This window comes from Lepus europaeus, chromosome 2, assembly GCF_033115175.1.
Source record: "Lepus europaeus isolate LE1 chromosome 2, mLepTim1.pri, whole genome shotgun sequence".
In the NCBI taxonomy this organism is placed as follows: Eukaryota; Metazoa; Chordata; class Mammalia; order Lagomorpha; family Leporidae; genus Lepus; species Lepus europaeus.
This window is the reverse complement of record NC_084828.1, coordinates 55,120,992-55,133,822: the sequence shown is the minus strand read 5'-3', so window position 1 is coordinate 55,133,822 and position 12,831 is coordinate 55,120,992. Positions and strand designations below refer to the sequence as shown.

The 12,831-nt window shown below is 41.9% G+C and overlaps 1 protein-coding gene across 1 annotated transcript in view; it reads right to left on the bottom strand.

The window, feature by feature from the left end:
• Positions 1-10,671, bottom strand: part of ADGRG7 (adhesion G protein-coupled receptor G7) — an 87,695-nt gene extending 77,024 nt beyond the window's left edge. Inside the window, exon 1 of the mRNA XM_062176351.1 lies at positions 10,557-10,671. Coding sequence (XP_062032335.1) covers positions 10,557-10,671 — 115 coding nt within the window. The remainder of the gene's footprint in view (positions 1-10,556) is intronic.
• Between the last annotated feature and the right edge of the window lie 2,160 nt (positions 10,672-12,831).

The window sequence follows — 12,831 nt, the reverse complement described above, 5'->3', positions numbered from 1 at the left end:
CCTTAAGGGCTGATTCTGAGGCCAGAGTGCTATTTAGGACATCTGCCAATCTATGAGTCTGCTGTGTATCCCGCTTCCCATGATGGATCGTTCTCTCCCTTTTTGATTCTATCAGTTAGTATTAGCAGACACTTGTCTTGTTTGTGTGATCCCTTTGACTCTTAGACCTATCAGTGTGATCAATTGTGAACTGACATTGATCACTTGGACTAGTGAGATGGCATTGGTACATGCCACCTTGATGGGATTGTATTGGAATCCCCTGGCATGTTTCTAACTCCACCATTTGGGGCAAGTCCAATTGAGCATGTCCCAAATTGTACATCTCCTCCCTCTCTTATTCCCACTCTTATATTTAACAGGGATCACTTTTCAGTTAAAATTTAAATACCTAAGAATAATTGTGTGTTAATTGTGTGAGATCCCAGTGGAAAGAACGGGGCCATCAAAGAAGGAGGTACCTTTCTCTGAAGGGAGGAGAGAACTTCCACTTTGACTATGATCCTGTCTGAATAAGATCGAAGTTGGCCAACTCAAAAGGCTTCCATAGCCTTGGCAACTCATGACTAGAGCCTAGGGGGATTACTGACACCATAAACAAGAGTGTCAAATTGTTAAGTCAACAATAGGAGTCACTGTGTACTTACTTCTCATGTGGGATCTCTGTCCTTAATGTGTTGTCCAATGTGAATTAATGCTATAACTAGTATTGAAACAGTATTTTTCACTTTATGTTTCTATGTGGGTGCAAACTGATGAAATCTTTACTTCATATATACTAAATCGATCTTCTGTATATAAAGATAATTGAAAAGGACTCTTGATGTGAATGGAATGGAAGAGGGAGCAGGAGATGGGAGGGGTGCAAGTGGGAGGGAAATTATGGGGGGAAAGCCATTGTAATCCATAAATTGTACTTTGGAAATTTATATTTACTAAATAAAAAAATAAAGAAAGAAAGAGATAAAATGTATACCATGACAATAATGCATAAATTTCTAATTTCTAAAAAAAGTTTTATTTTATTCATTTGAAAGAGTTACAGAGAGAGGTAGAGACAGAGGTCTTCCATCTGCAGGTTCACTTCCCAAATGGATGCAATGGCCAGAGCTGAGCCAATCCAAAGCCAGGAGCCAGGAGCTTCTTCCTGGTCTCCCATGTGGGTGCAAGGGCCCAAGGATTTGGGCCATCTCTTACTGCTTTCCCAGACCATAGCAGAGAGCTGAATAGGAAGTGGAGCAGCCAAGACTCAAACCGGAGCCCATTTTGGATGCTAGCACTGATGCTGGGGCTTTAACCCGCTGTGCCACACCACTGCCCTTTCCCGGATTTCTAATTTTTACACCAAAATAAACATTTTAATTCCATTTTCCATGAACTTTTTGAAGAATCCTCAAAGAACACACCCAATAATATTTGATGATTGGCTTCTTTAACATTTTCACTTTGGTTGAAGATATCTAGTCCAAGCTAAACTATCCCTTTGTCTATCATAACTGCCTAGTTATCATCTTATGGTAGCTACTTCGAGACACTAGCCTTTGAAATATCAAAATTATGCATAAAAGATAGCAAAGGTATTGTTAATGTTCACTCATTATTTCATATAGAGTCAAACCCAGAATTATTAATTAGCTTGTTGATATCATATAACTACTTCTAGAATTATGGATTCCAAAAAAGTGACATTAGCCATTTCTTAGCCCAACCCTTCATTTTTGGTAATAATCTAGTGATTTGGTCCAGACCAGTAATTAATTGCTAGCTGAGCAGGTACTGGACTCAGATTTCCTTCTCCCTCTCACAGAGCAGCTTCATTTTGCTTGAGCATCCATAATAGGAACATAAATTCCAATTTCCATGGATTTCAAAAAAAATGTTTATTTGTTTGCATGAAAGGCAGAGAGACAGAAACAAATCTCCCATCTAGTAATTCACTGTCCAAATACCTGCAACATCCGAGGCTGAAACCAGAAGCTGTTCTCTCATATGGGTGATAGAAACCCGACTACATGAGCTGTCATCTGCAGCCTCCCAGGCTGCACCTTAGCAGGAAATTTGAACTGGGAATGGAGCCAGGAGTCAAACCCAGGCACTGTGATATGGGATATGGGCATCCCAAGCACTATCTTTACTGCTGTGGCAAACACAGGCTCCCCTACATTCATTTAAGTTCTGATAAGTAATGGGTTAATAAATAGTAGCTCATTTTTCAATATTTTTACTACACATATTGGAAGATTAAATGCAGAACTTCTATGAAACACACATATTGTGCTTTAAAAAATAAAATAAAATTGAAGATTCCAAATAAAAATTTCTTCTCCTAAATTAGGCAAAATTGGGATCTGTTAAGTCAGATGGAATAAGTGGTGGGGAATCATGCATCTGGCTCAATCTTTTGGAGTATAGAATCCAGGCATCTGCCATTCATTCCAGATCAGAAATTTCAGACAGTTGGATGACGGTAAAAATTGACACTTAAATGAGAGGGTGATATTTAAGGAAATTGATTTAAAATAAACAACAACAAAACACCTGTGGCAGGCATTTGGTTTACTGAGATGCCACTAGCATATCCAATCAGAGTGCTTGGGTTCAAGTCCTAGCTCTGCTCCTGATTCCAGTTTCCTGCTAATGTGCACCCTGGAAGGAAGCTGGTGATGGCTCAAGTACTTGGGTTCCTGCCATCCAAGTGGGAGACCCAGACTGAGTTACCAGCTCCTGGCTTTAGTCCAGTCCTGGCTATTGCAGGCATTCGAGGAGGACACCAACAGATGGGAGTGCCTCTCTCTCTCTCTCTCTCTCTCTCTCTCTCTCTCTCTTTCTCCCCCCCTTTTCTATCAAATAAATAAATTACATTTTTAACTGAAAGCTGTATACAAATAAAAATACATTGTCTTTATGTAAAGTCAACATTGCTCAATATTAGCTACCTAGTTATATATTTAAGCAAGTTTTTTCCCTGGTGGTGGAGTATAGCACAATCATTGAAAAGTAGATGTAGGAGGATATGGTCATTCTTAGAACAGTTTCTGTTTCTGCTTGGACCTAGTCAATCGAAATTAACGATTAAACTTTTTGTAGACTTTTAGTTTGATAATTCGAATCTCAATCCAAAGGTCCAGTCCAGGTCAATGATATCTATCTAAAGTATAATTTCAAGAGTGAAGAAAACTATGCTCTGTATTCAATTGTCTAAAAATTCATAAAATGGAAGAGTTGTCAAAATTGAGTGCTTACAATGTGCATCATATTAAAACTTCAAATGCATTAACTCATTTAGTCCTCATAACAGACCCATGAGATAGAGTTCAACATTATTACTAAAATAAACAGGAAAACAAGGCACAGAAATGTTGAGTAAATTTACTCCACTAGCCAGTGGTAGCATTGGGATTTAAGCCCAGAGAGCTATATCCCCCAGTCAGGTACATTTTTCTCTCCCCACATCCACACTGTTAGCCACTATATTTTATAGTAGATTTTCAGCAATGATTGACATCAAAGACCTAACAGAGGTTGCCATCTCCAGAAGTTAATATAAAAATATCCAAGACCTGGCCGGCGCCATGGCTTAATAGGCTAATCCTCCGCCTTGCAGTGCCGGCACACCCGGTTCTAGTCCTGGTCGGGGTACCGATCCTGTCCCGGTTGCCCCTCTTCCAGGCCAGCTCTCTGCTATGGCCCGGGAGTGCAGTGGAGGATGGCCCAAGTGCTTGGGCCCTGCACCCCATGGGAGACCAGGAGAAGCACCTGGCTCCTGGCTTCGGATCAGCGCTGTGCGCCGGCCGCAGCGGCCGCTGGAGGGTGAACCAACGGTAAAGGAAGACCTTTCTCTCTCTCTCTCTCTCTCTCTCTCACTGTCCACTCTGTCTGTCAAAAAAAAAAAAAAAAAAAAAAAAGCTGAAGAGCTCAACAGCTGCATCAAAACCCAATGCCCTCCAAAGAGAAAACACTTCCCTGGACTTTTTTTTTAACCTCCAAGTGCAGCTGTCCTCCAGGAAAAGCCACATGAATTAGATTTATTATCAAGTTTGCCTCTACAGGAAGTACTATCATTAAGTGAAATGAAAGCCAAGTATCTACGAAACCATAAACTCTGCAGCTTTCCTGAAAACTCACATTTAACGTTGTGTAAGAACTATCAGTGCTATGAAATCTGACCTTGGAGTTTGGAAACATTGAACCTACTGGAATCTTTTGGTAGTTTGAGGAATAGGTGTGTCCTGGGGAAGGGAACAAAGGTTAGACTCTCTGGAGGGGGGGTGGGAGAAACAGTCATGATGGCAGAGAGCAGGAAACTCTATGAGCCTGGAGAGGCACAGGATGTGATAGAATAAAGCATAATAGCATTGCTAATGTGTTTTGAGGTGAAGATTCCTTCTCATTTTTAGGAATTAAAGAAACCATGCCCTACCATTATGATCATGGACATCTGTCTGCTTACATCAGGCTTTCCTCAAGTAGGAGAACACCAAAAGAAAGGAATACACTAAGGCTTAATTATATTTGTATTTTACTTTCATCATCAAGCATGATGGGACACCTAAAAGTCACATTGTTTGTTGTGTTGCAAACTTCCTGTTACTAGAAGCACAAAGCCAACAGAGATGGAGTGCCTTATGTCTGTCCATTCTGATAATATACCAGATAAGGTGGATGTTCTTCTACAAAGAATACCCAATGTGAAAAGAACATTGGTCAAGAAAAACATAGATTTCCCACAATATAAGAGCATCATACAAGTTGCTGATCACATAATTAATTAAGGCTATATACACCGAGGGTCCTAGACCTTTGTCACATAGCTCGGAACAAAGGAAGAAAACTAAATTTGTCTTCCTTAACCAAAAAAAAGTCCACTTTCCTAAAATAGTATCTTTCTTAACAAACACAGGATTGAATTGCTCTTACTATTTTGAAGAAAATTACAAGCAATTATAGTTATGTTATTTCACAACTCAAAGTATATGGTACAAACTGTATTTTTGTATCCTTCCAAAACCCATCTGTTGAAACTTAATCCCCAATATGAGGGTCTTAGGAGGTAGGGCTTTTATCAGATGATTAGGTCATGAGGGTGGAGCCTAAGAAATGGGATTCAGCCCCTTAAGGCTGAAGAGACCACCGCTCCTCTCTTCTGCCCTATAAAGCAGCAGCAAGAAGATACTGTCTTCAACCAAGAAGCAAGCCCTTGCCGGATGCTGAAGCTGCTAGTGCCTTGATCTCAGACTTTCCAGCCTCCAGAGCTGTGAAAAATAAATTTTGTTGTTTTTTTTTATTTATTTATTTTTTTATTTTTTGACAGGCAGAATGGATAGTGAGAGAGAGACAGAGAGAAAGGTCTTCCTTTTTGCCATTGGTTCACCCTCCAATGGCCGCTGCAGCCAGCACATCTTGCTGATCCGAAGCCAGGAGCCAGGTGCTTCTCCTGGTCTCCCATGCGGGTGCAGGGCCCAAGCATCTGGGCCATCCTCCACTGCCTTCCTGGGCCATAGCAGAGAGCTGGTCTGGAAGAGGGGCAACCGGGATAGAATCCGGCGCCCCAACCGGGACTAGAACCCTGTGTGCCGGCGCCACAAGGCGGAGGATTAGCCTGTTAAGCCACGGCGCCGGCCTAAATTTTGTTGTTTATAAAATACCTAGTTTATAGTTTTATGTTTTAGCAGCCCCAATGGATTAAAACAGTTCAATTTATGGTTTCCATGTGGTTCTATCATTTACTCATTAGCTATGTGTTGACAACTATAACCTAGGTGCAAGCAATGCAAGTTAATAAATCAGCTCCCTGTTCTCTTGGAGCTTTCATTTTAGAAACAGGGAGACAGGCAATCACACAGTAAGCAAATAAGCAAGAAATTATCAGTGGTGAAAGCTACTAAAAATTAATGTAAAAGAGAAAAAAATGGGACAACTTCCACTGAATGGGTAAGAAAGGTCTCTTTGAGGCAGTGACAGTCAATGTAATATCTAGATCATCACGTGAGACTCTAAATGAAGAGTGAGCTAGGCAAGCTGACATTGTCAGAGCAGAACTTCAATTCTGTGTACCTTTGGAAACTGCAAAAGTCATGAATAGTTTTGAAAAATTCCTTTGTCAAGCAAAACTTAACTAGACAGGAAATCTTATTCCTGGGAGCATAGAAGGAGAAAGTATTGTACTTGGCAATATATCTCATTGTGCAATTTTTTGGTGACAAAAAGATCATTATTATTTAATGTATCTGTCAATAGCATATAAAAATGATAAGTATATTCAAGCGTTTCTGAGTCAGATCTTGTCTGCTCTCATGAAATGCTATCACCTTTCTCAGAACCAAAGCCCTCAGCCATGACCTATTAACAAGACATCTTATTAAGAAATAGGAGCAGAATAAACAAGTGTTCTGTACTACGCACAGTCATTTATATGTCATGCCTTGAAGTGCTTGTTTGACATTTAAATCAATGGCCCATTTTAAAAAACAAAAAGGAAAACACACACTCAGAATACTTAAGACTAAGTTGAGCCACTTGGCTTTTTTGAATGACTAGTAGATGTTTGGGGCTGAATGAATTTCAGAAGTCTTTCCATGAAAGGCATTAACCAGGGTGAATACTGTCAGACAATGCTTTTTCTTTTGCTGTTCTGATATAGAAAACCAGACAACTATAGGACTTGATAAAGCTGGAGGAAGCACTTTGGCACAACCTTAGAGAAGGTGGCAAAGCCATGGCAGTTAAACCACAGAATAAAATAAAATAAAATAAAAAACTATAGATACCATTTGAAGACTCAGAAAACCTTAAAACTGAAGTATGAATACTAATGTACATTCTATAAAAACCACAAATAATCTAGATCTGATTGACTGGAAGACATGTGACTTCCCAAACAGCCCAACTTAACCTGGCAGAACCACAGAAGGCTCTGATTCCACTGCTTACTGTAGATCTAATTCATCAGGGCTTTCTACCATTGTTGCCTCAGAAAGAAAACATGAATTGATGGACTGGGGTTACCGAGGGCTTCCCTTCAGAGCGGCAGATAGTGTGGGCATTCAGACCACAAATGATGAAGTCAGAATGATCTTAGTTCAAGTCTAGACCCAATGCTTTCTAGCTAATATAGAAACACAAAAATGGTCAGTTTCCCCATTTGCAACACAGATATAATATTTGCCTCAAAGGTGGTTGTCAAGATTAAAGGAGACAGGGTATGTGAAGTTTTTAGTATAGTACCTAGAAGACTGAATTAATATTTGAAATTGTAAGCATTATAATTAAATGTATAAATAACATACATATTGTCACAGTAAGGGTCACTCTCATGGCTGATGTTGTGGCATAGCAGGTTAAGCCACTGCCTTAACCTAACCGGGCAACACCAGCATCCTATATGGGCAAGGCTCAAGTCCTGGTGGCTCTACCTCCAATCCAGCTCCTTACTAATGAACCTGGGAAAGCAACAGAAGATGGCCCAAGTGCTTGGGCCCCTGCATCCATGTGGGAGACCTGGAAGAGATTCCTGGCTCCAGGTTTCTGCCTGGCCCAGCTCTGGCGGTTATGGCCATTTGTGGAGTAAACCAGAAGATGGAAAAATCTCTCTATCTCTCCCCGCACTCTGTAATTCTGTCTTTCAAATAAATAAAATAAACCTTTTTAAAAAAAAAAAAAAACTTTACCGTGTTGCCAAATAACTAATTTCTCATTGAAATTTACTCAGAGCAAAATTTTTTTCTCTATTTTTCAGAGGTCATTACTTTTTCATAAAAAATAAAAATAAAAATGAGAAACATAATTTACATATTTTGTTTGTATTGACATTTTGAATGCAATAAAATTATCACACAATTTTATGTTTATGTGCTTATGTGTATTTTTCTGAATAAAACATTCATAGTGGGGCATTTAGCCTAGAGGTCATGACGCCAGTGAAGACACTCGTATTCCATATCAGAGTTCCTTGGTTTGACTCCCGACTCCAGCTCCTGATTCCAGCTTCTTTCTAAAGTAGACCTTGTAGGCAGTGGTGATGACTCAAGAGATTGGATTCCTATCACCTATGTGGGAGACCTGGATTGAATTTCTGGCATCCATCTTTGGCCCCAACTCATCTCTGGCTGTTGCAGGCATTTGGGAAGTGAAGCAGCAATGAAAGAGTTTCTCTCTCTCTCTCTCTCTCTCTCTCTCTCTCTCTCATAAAATAAAGTATATTTATGACATTCATAGTTCTCAACAGTTTCACAAATATGCAGGGCCTCTCACACCATTAAAAAATAAATTTAAAAGCAATTCATCTCTATCCCACATAGGGACCCAAGTGAGAACATTCAACAACTGCATGAGATTTGATGGGAAGAAAGCAGTGGAGTAGACAGGAGCACAGTGAGTAGAAGGGGATAAAATGGAATAGAACAGAATGTACCCACCAAGATGCACTCTGCACTAACTGCGCAAGGTATAGTAGCAACAACAAACAGAACCAGTCTTTCTGTCTTTTTCTTTAAATGATAATGGTAACTGTCTCCTTTTCCTGAAAAAAAAAAAAAAAGTTTACCAGAAAACTGAGGGAAAGCTCTTTTTATAAAAAATCAATTGAAAAAAGCAGAGCAAGGCAAAATGATTCTTCTAAGGAGCTGGTGTGCTTCCATTGAGATTTTCATTACTGACTATTCTTTTGGGTCAGGAATCCCAAAGATATGTTTTTGTATTTATTTTAAGCAACTCCCCATAAACTTTAACTATTATAGCCTTCCCTCTCTCACCCAGCCCTCTTCCTTATGTGGTTTCTGTTCTTTGGGCTTTGTTTTATCAGACTTAGTGTAACTGTATCTTTTTTTTAAAGATGTATTTATTTGAAAGGCAGAAAAAGAGAGAGAGAGAGAGAGAGAGAGATCCTCCATCTGCTGGTTCACTCCCCAAATGGTTGCAACACCCAGAGCTGGGCTGATCCAAAGCCAGCAGCCAGGAGCCTCCTCCAGGTCTCCCACGTGGCTGCAGAGGTCCAAGCACTTGAACCATCTTCTGCTGCTTTTCCAGGCCATTAGCAGGGAGCTGGATTGGAAGAGGAGCTGCCCAGACTTGAATTGGTGCACATGTGGGATGCCGGCACTGCAAGCAGCAGCTTTACCCACTACAGTAACAGGGCCAGCCCTGGTAACTGTGTCTTTTATAAGTTAGGTGTCACAAGTAAAAGGAAAAGAAGAAGGAAGAAAAGACTTCGTAAGTATGGACCCCTTAAATGAAATCTCACAAATTTAGCAGCCCTAACAAGGCAAAACACCTAGTTCATAATTTTTTAAATGTGAATTAAACTATTTTACACAAACCTTAACCAAGCAAAATCACATTTTTCCTGAGCTTAAATTTTATTATTTTGATTCTGATACATTTTCTACTTTTCTAAATTCTATTAATATAGTATCCTGTAAATATTGTTATTTGGGGGAGAGGAGCAGACCCATTCCCAGTTACCAGCACCCCATCAGCAGTCAATGGATTTGACCCCTGTTGTCCTCAACAATGGATCTTTGCAGCCACATACTGTGCTCCTGCCTGCTACCCCCACCCTCCTGCTCCGATGCCTGTCTTGCAGCTCTCTTGACTGGCATGTGTTATCCCTATTTACCCAGCTTCTGTAGAAACTGTTTCTACAGCACATCCAACTTGGAATCCCTTTGTGGAGAACCTCTGCAACCTAAAGGAACCAGTCTTGGGATTTTTGAGTTTCTTAGTTCCCCAGAGTTTTTCTTGAACATCCTTGTTTTATACAAAACTACCCCTCCCTTGTCTGCCTTTCCCATGTCACTGCTGGTACACAGCAGGGAACCTGAAAATGTTTCTTGAATCACCAGGGAGAAAAAAAAAATCATTGTTTAATGATTTTAATTTTCGGGTAATGTTCTACACCTGGAAAGTGGGACATTTTGAGTTTACTTAGCATTTACCTAATATATACTAAACTGATCTTCTGTATACAAAAAAAAAAAAAAAAGATGACTAAGCTTTTCTTTTCAAAACACAATTCCATTCCACACATGTTTGATCGTGTATGCAAGTACATATGTATGCCCATAATTATTTACCTTTCTAGAATTTGCCAAACAAGCCAAAACATCTGTTACTAATGATTTTTGTTATTACACTATCAATTCAGCCAGGAGTTAAGAGCATAAAGAAGCCAATTCACCCTGCCCGCCCCCCAGCAAAGTTTTAAAAGGACCTGTTCCTGAACACGTGGCTCTCTTTCTCTCCATCTCCTGATCTTTGTCTCTCGCTCTCTCGCTCTCTCACTCTCCTCTTTTTCTTCTTCACCCCTTCCCTATAGTCTGTTGGGTTTCCCCCAGTAAACCCTTTCCCTTAAAAAAAAAAAAAAAGAAGAAGAAGAAGAAGCCAATTCAACCATGCTATTCTTCCCCTTGCCCATTCACAGGCACACATACACCGTCATATATACAACCACCCTCCAGCCATCAAACGACTAGGAACTTTCCAGTAGTGGTAGTCAGGCAACAGGACAGAGGCTCAATGCCTTCTTTCTCTCTGAGATAAATGTAGCAGGAAGCCATTACCTCTCTGGATCCTGATCACGAGCCTCCAGATGGCCAGCCCCAGAACGATGGTCATCAGCAACCCAAACACAAGGGCCACCAGCAGCCTGGGGTTGCAGGCACGGCAGGAAACCATAGTGAGGCCAAGCCACAAATCTGCTCCTTGGGGAAAGACAACTGACTTCGCTTCTCCTTAAGTCAAGAAGTTTAATCAGAAACCATTCTAAAAAATGCAACTCATCCCTCCTTTCAATGCTCTGTCACAGGAAGGGAGATATCCCCCCTTCTTTCGGATGTTTGAGGAGGAGGTTCAAATCACCTCCTAAAAGGTGCATTGTCTGCTTGTAAATATCCTCATCCTCCAGCGAAAGAGAAAAGAGGTGAACTGGTAGCGAGGGAAAAGACAACTTAGGGCAATAAAGCAGAAGGGGAGGGGCTAGCCAAGAGGGCCAAAGGGTGAGTATGCAGCCAAGCAGCAGTGATAAGTAAATGAGAAAAAGGAAGAGGAGATCAGGAAGGCAGTGAATCCTGGTGGTCATCCATGGCTTGGCTTCCTGTGCTTTTGCTTTAAAGGATCTGGCCAAGGTAGATGAGCAGGTGTTTCAGGCAACACAAATACCTTCTTGAGGATAAACAGCAATAGCCATGTGTCATTCTGGTGTTTGTGTTTCTTTAAGGAGCCTACATTTTGACACTTGTGGCTGTTGGATGGGTACATGGGCACCAGGTGAGTTTTGAAAGGCACTAAACCCCAGCATTAGAACCCAACTGTTAGGCCGGCACCGTGGCTTAACAGGCTAATCCTCCACCTTGCGGCGCCGGCACACCGGGTTCTAGTCCCGATTGGGGCACTGGATTCTGTCCCAGTTGCCCCTCTTCCAGGCCAGCTCTCTGCTATGGCCCGGGAGGGCAGTGGAGGATGGCCCAAGTGCTTGGGCCCTGCATCCACATGGGAGACCAGGAGAAGCACCTGGCTCCTGGCTTTGGATCAGCTCAATGCGCTGGCCGCAGCGGCCACTGGAGGGTGAACCAATGGCAAAAAGGAAGACCTTTCTGTCTCTCTCACTATCCACTCTGCCTGTTTAAAAAAAAAAAAAAAAAACAACTGTTGCAAACTGAACTGTAGTCCTCCAAAATTCACACGTTCAAGTCCTAACCCCCAGTGCCTCAAAATGTGGCCTTCTTTGGAGATAAGGTTGTTATAGACGTAATCAAGCTAAAATGAGATTACGAGCAGGGCCCTCTTCCGACATGGCGGGTCCTTGTAAGTAGAGGAAATTTTGACGCAGGTGTGCCTAGAGGATATGGAGAGACACAGGGAGAAGACAACTGTATCTATCGGCTTTTCATCTCCCAAAGAAAACACCAGAGTCAAATCACTTACAAAGAAAGGAGATTGCTTTAGCTCACGTTCTGGAGGCTCCAAGTTCAAACAGCATGGCGCAGGCTCGGCAAGGGCCACCTGGTGGCTGCATCACATCGGGGCGCACAGCAACAGTGAGAGCGCATGCCAGAGCAGGCAAGTGGTTACACCTGGAACCAGAGCACGGAGAGCTGAGTGAGGCCAGGCTTCTTGCCCTGGTTATAATAGATAGAACCTGAGGGGTCCCAGAGAATGAAGTCTAGCTTCCGAGGGCATGCCCTCCATGACCTGGACCTCACCTCTGCTTTTTTTATTTTTTAAGATTTATTTACTTATTTGAAAGAGTTACAGAGAGAAGAGAGACAGTTTCCAAGTGCTGGTTCACTCCCCAGATGGCTGTAATGGCTGGAACTGGGCCTGTCTGAAGCCAGGAGCCAGGAGCTCCTTCCAGGTCTCCCACACAGGTGCAGGAGTCCAAGCACTTGGCCATTCTCTGCTGCTTCCCCAAAAGCATTAGCAGGGAGCTGGATCAGAAGTGGCACAGCTGGGACTTGAATGGGCACTCATATGGGAGGCCAGCACTGCAGATGGTGGCTTAACCTGCTACACCCCAGGGCTGGCCCCTTAAAGGGGCCTCTTAAAGGCTCGACCACCTTCTAAATCTGCTACTGGGGACCACCCCTTCACTCACATGGACCTTGGTGGGTATACACAATTAAACCATACCCAACCCATGGCAACGGCCATCTGTAGGCCAAGGAAAGAGGCCTGGTACCGATCCTGCCCTCAGAGTCCTCAGAAGGAACCAGTCCTCTTAACACCTTGATTTTAGACTTCTAGACTACAAGAGGTTTCTGTCCTTTAAGCTGCCAAGTTTGTCACAAGTTGCACAGCAAAGTTTCAGTCAAGGATGGACCAAATATATGACAATGG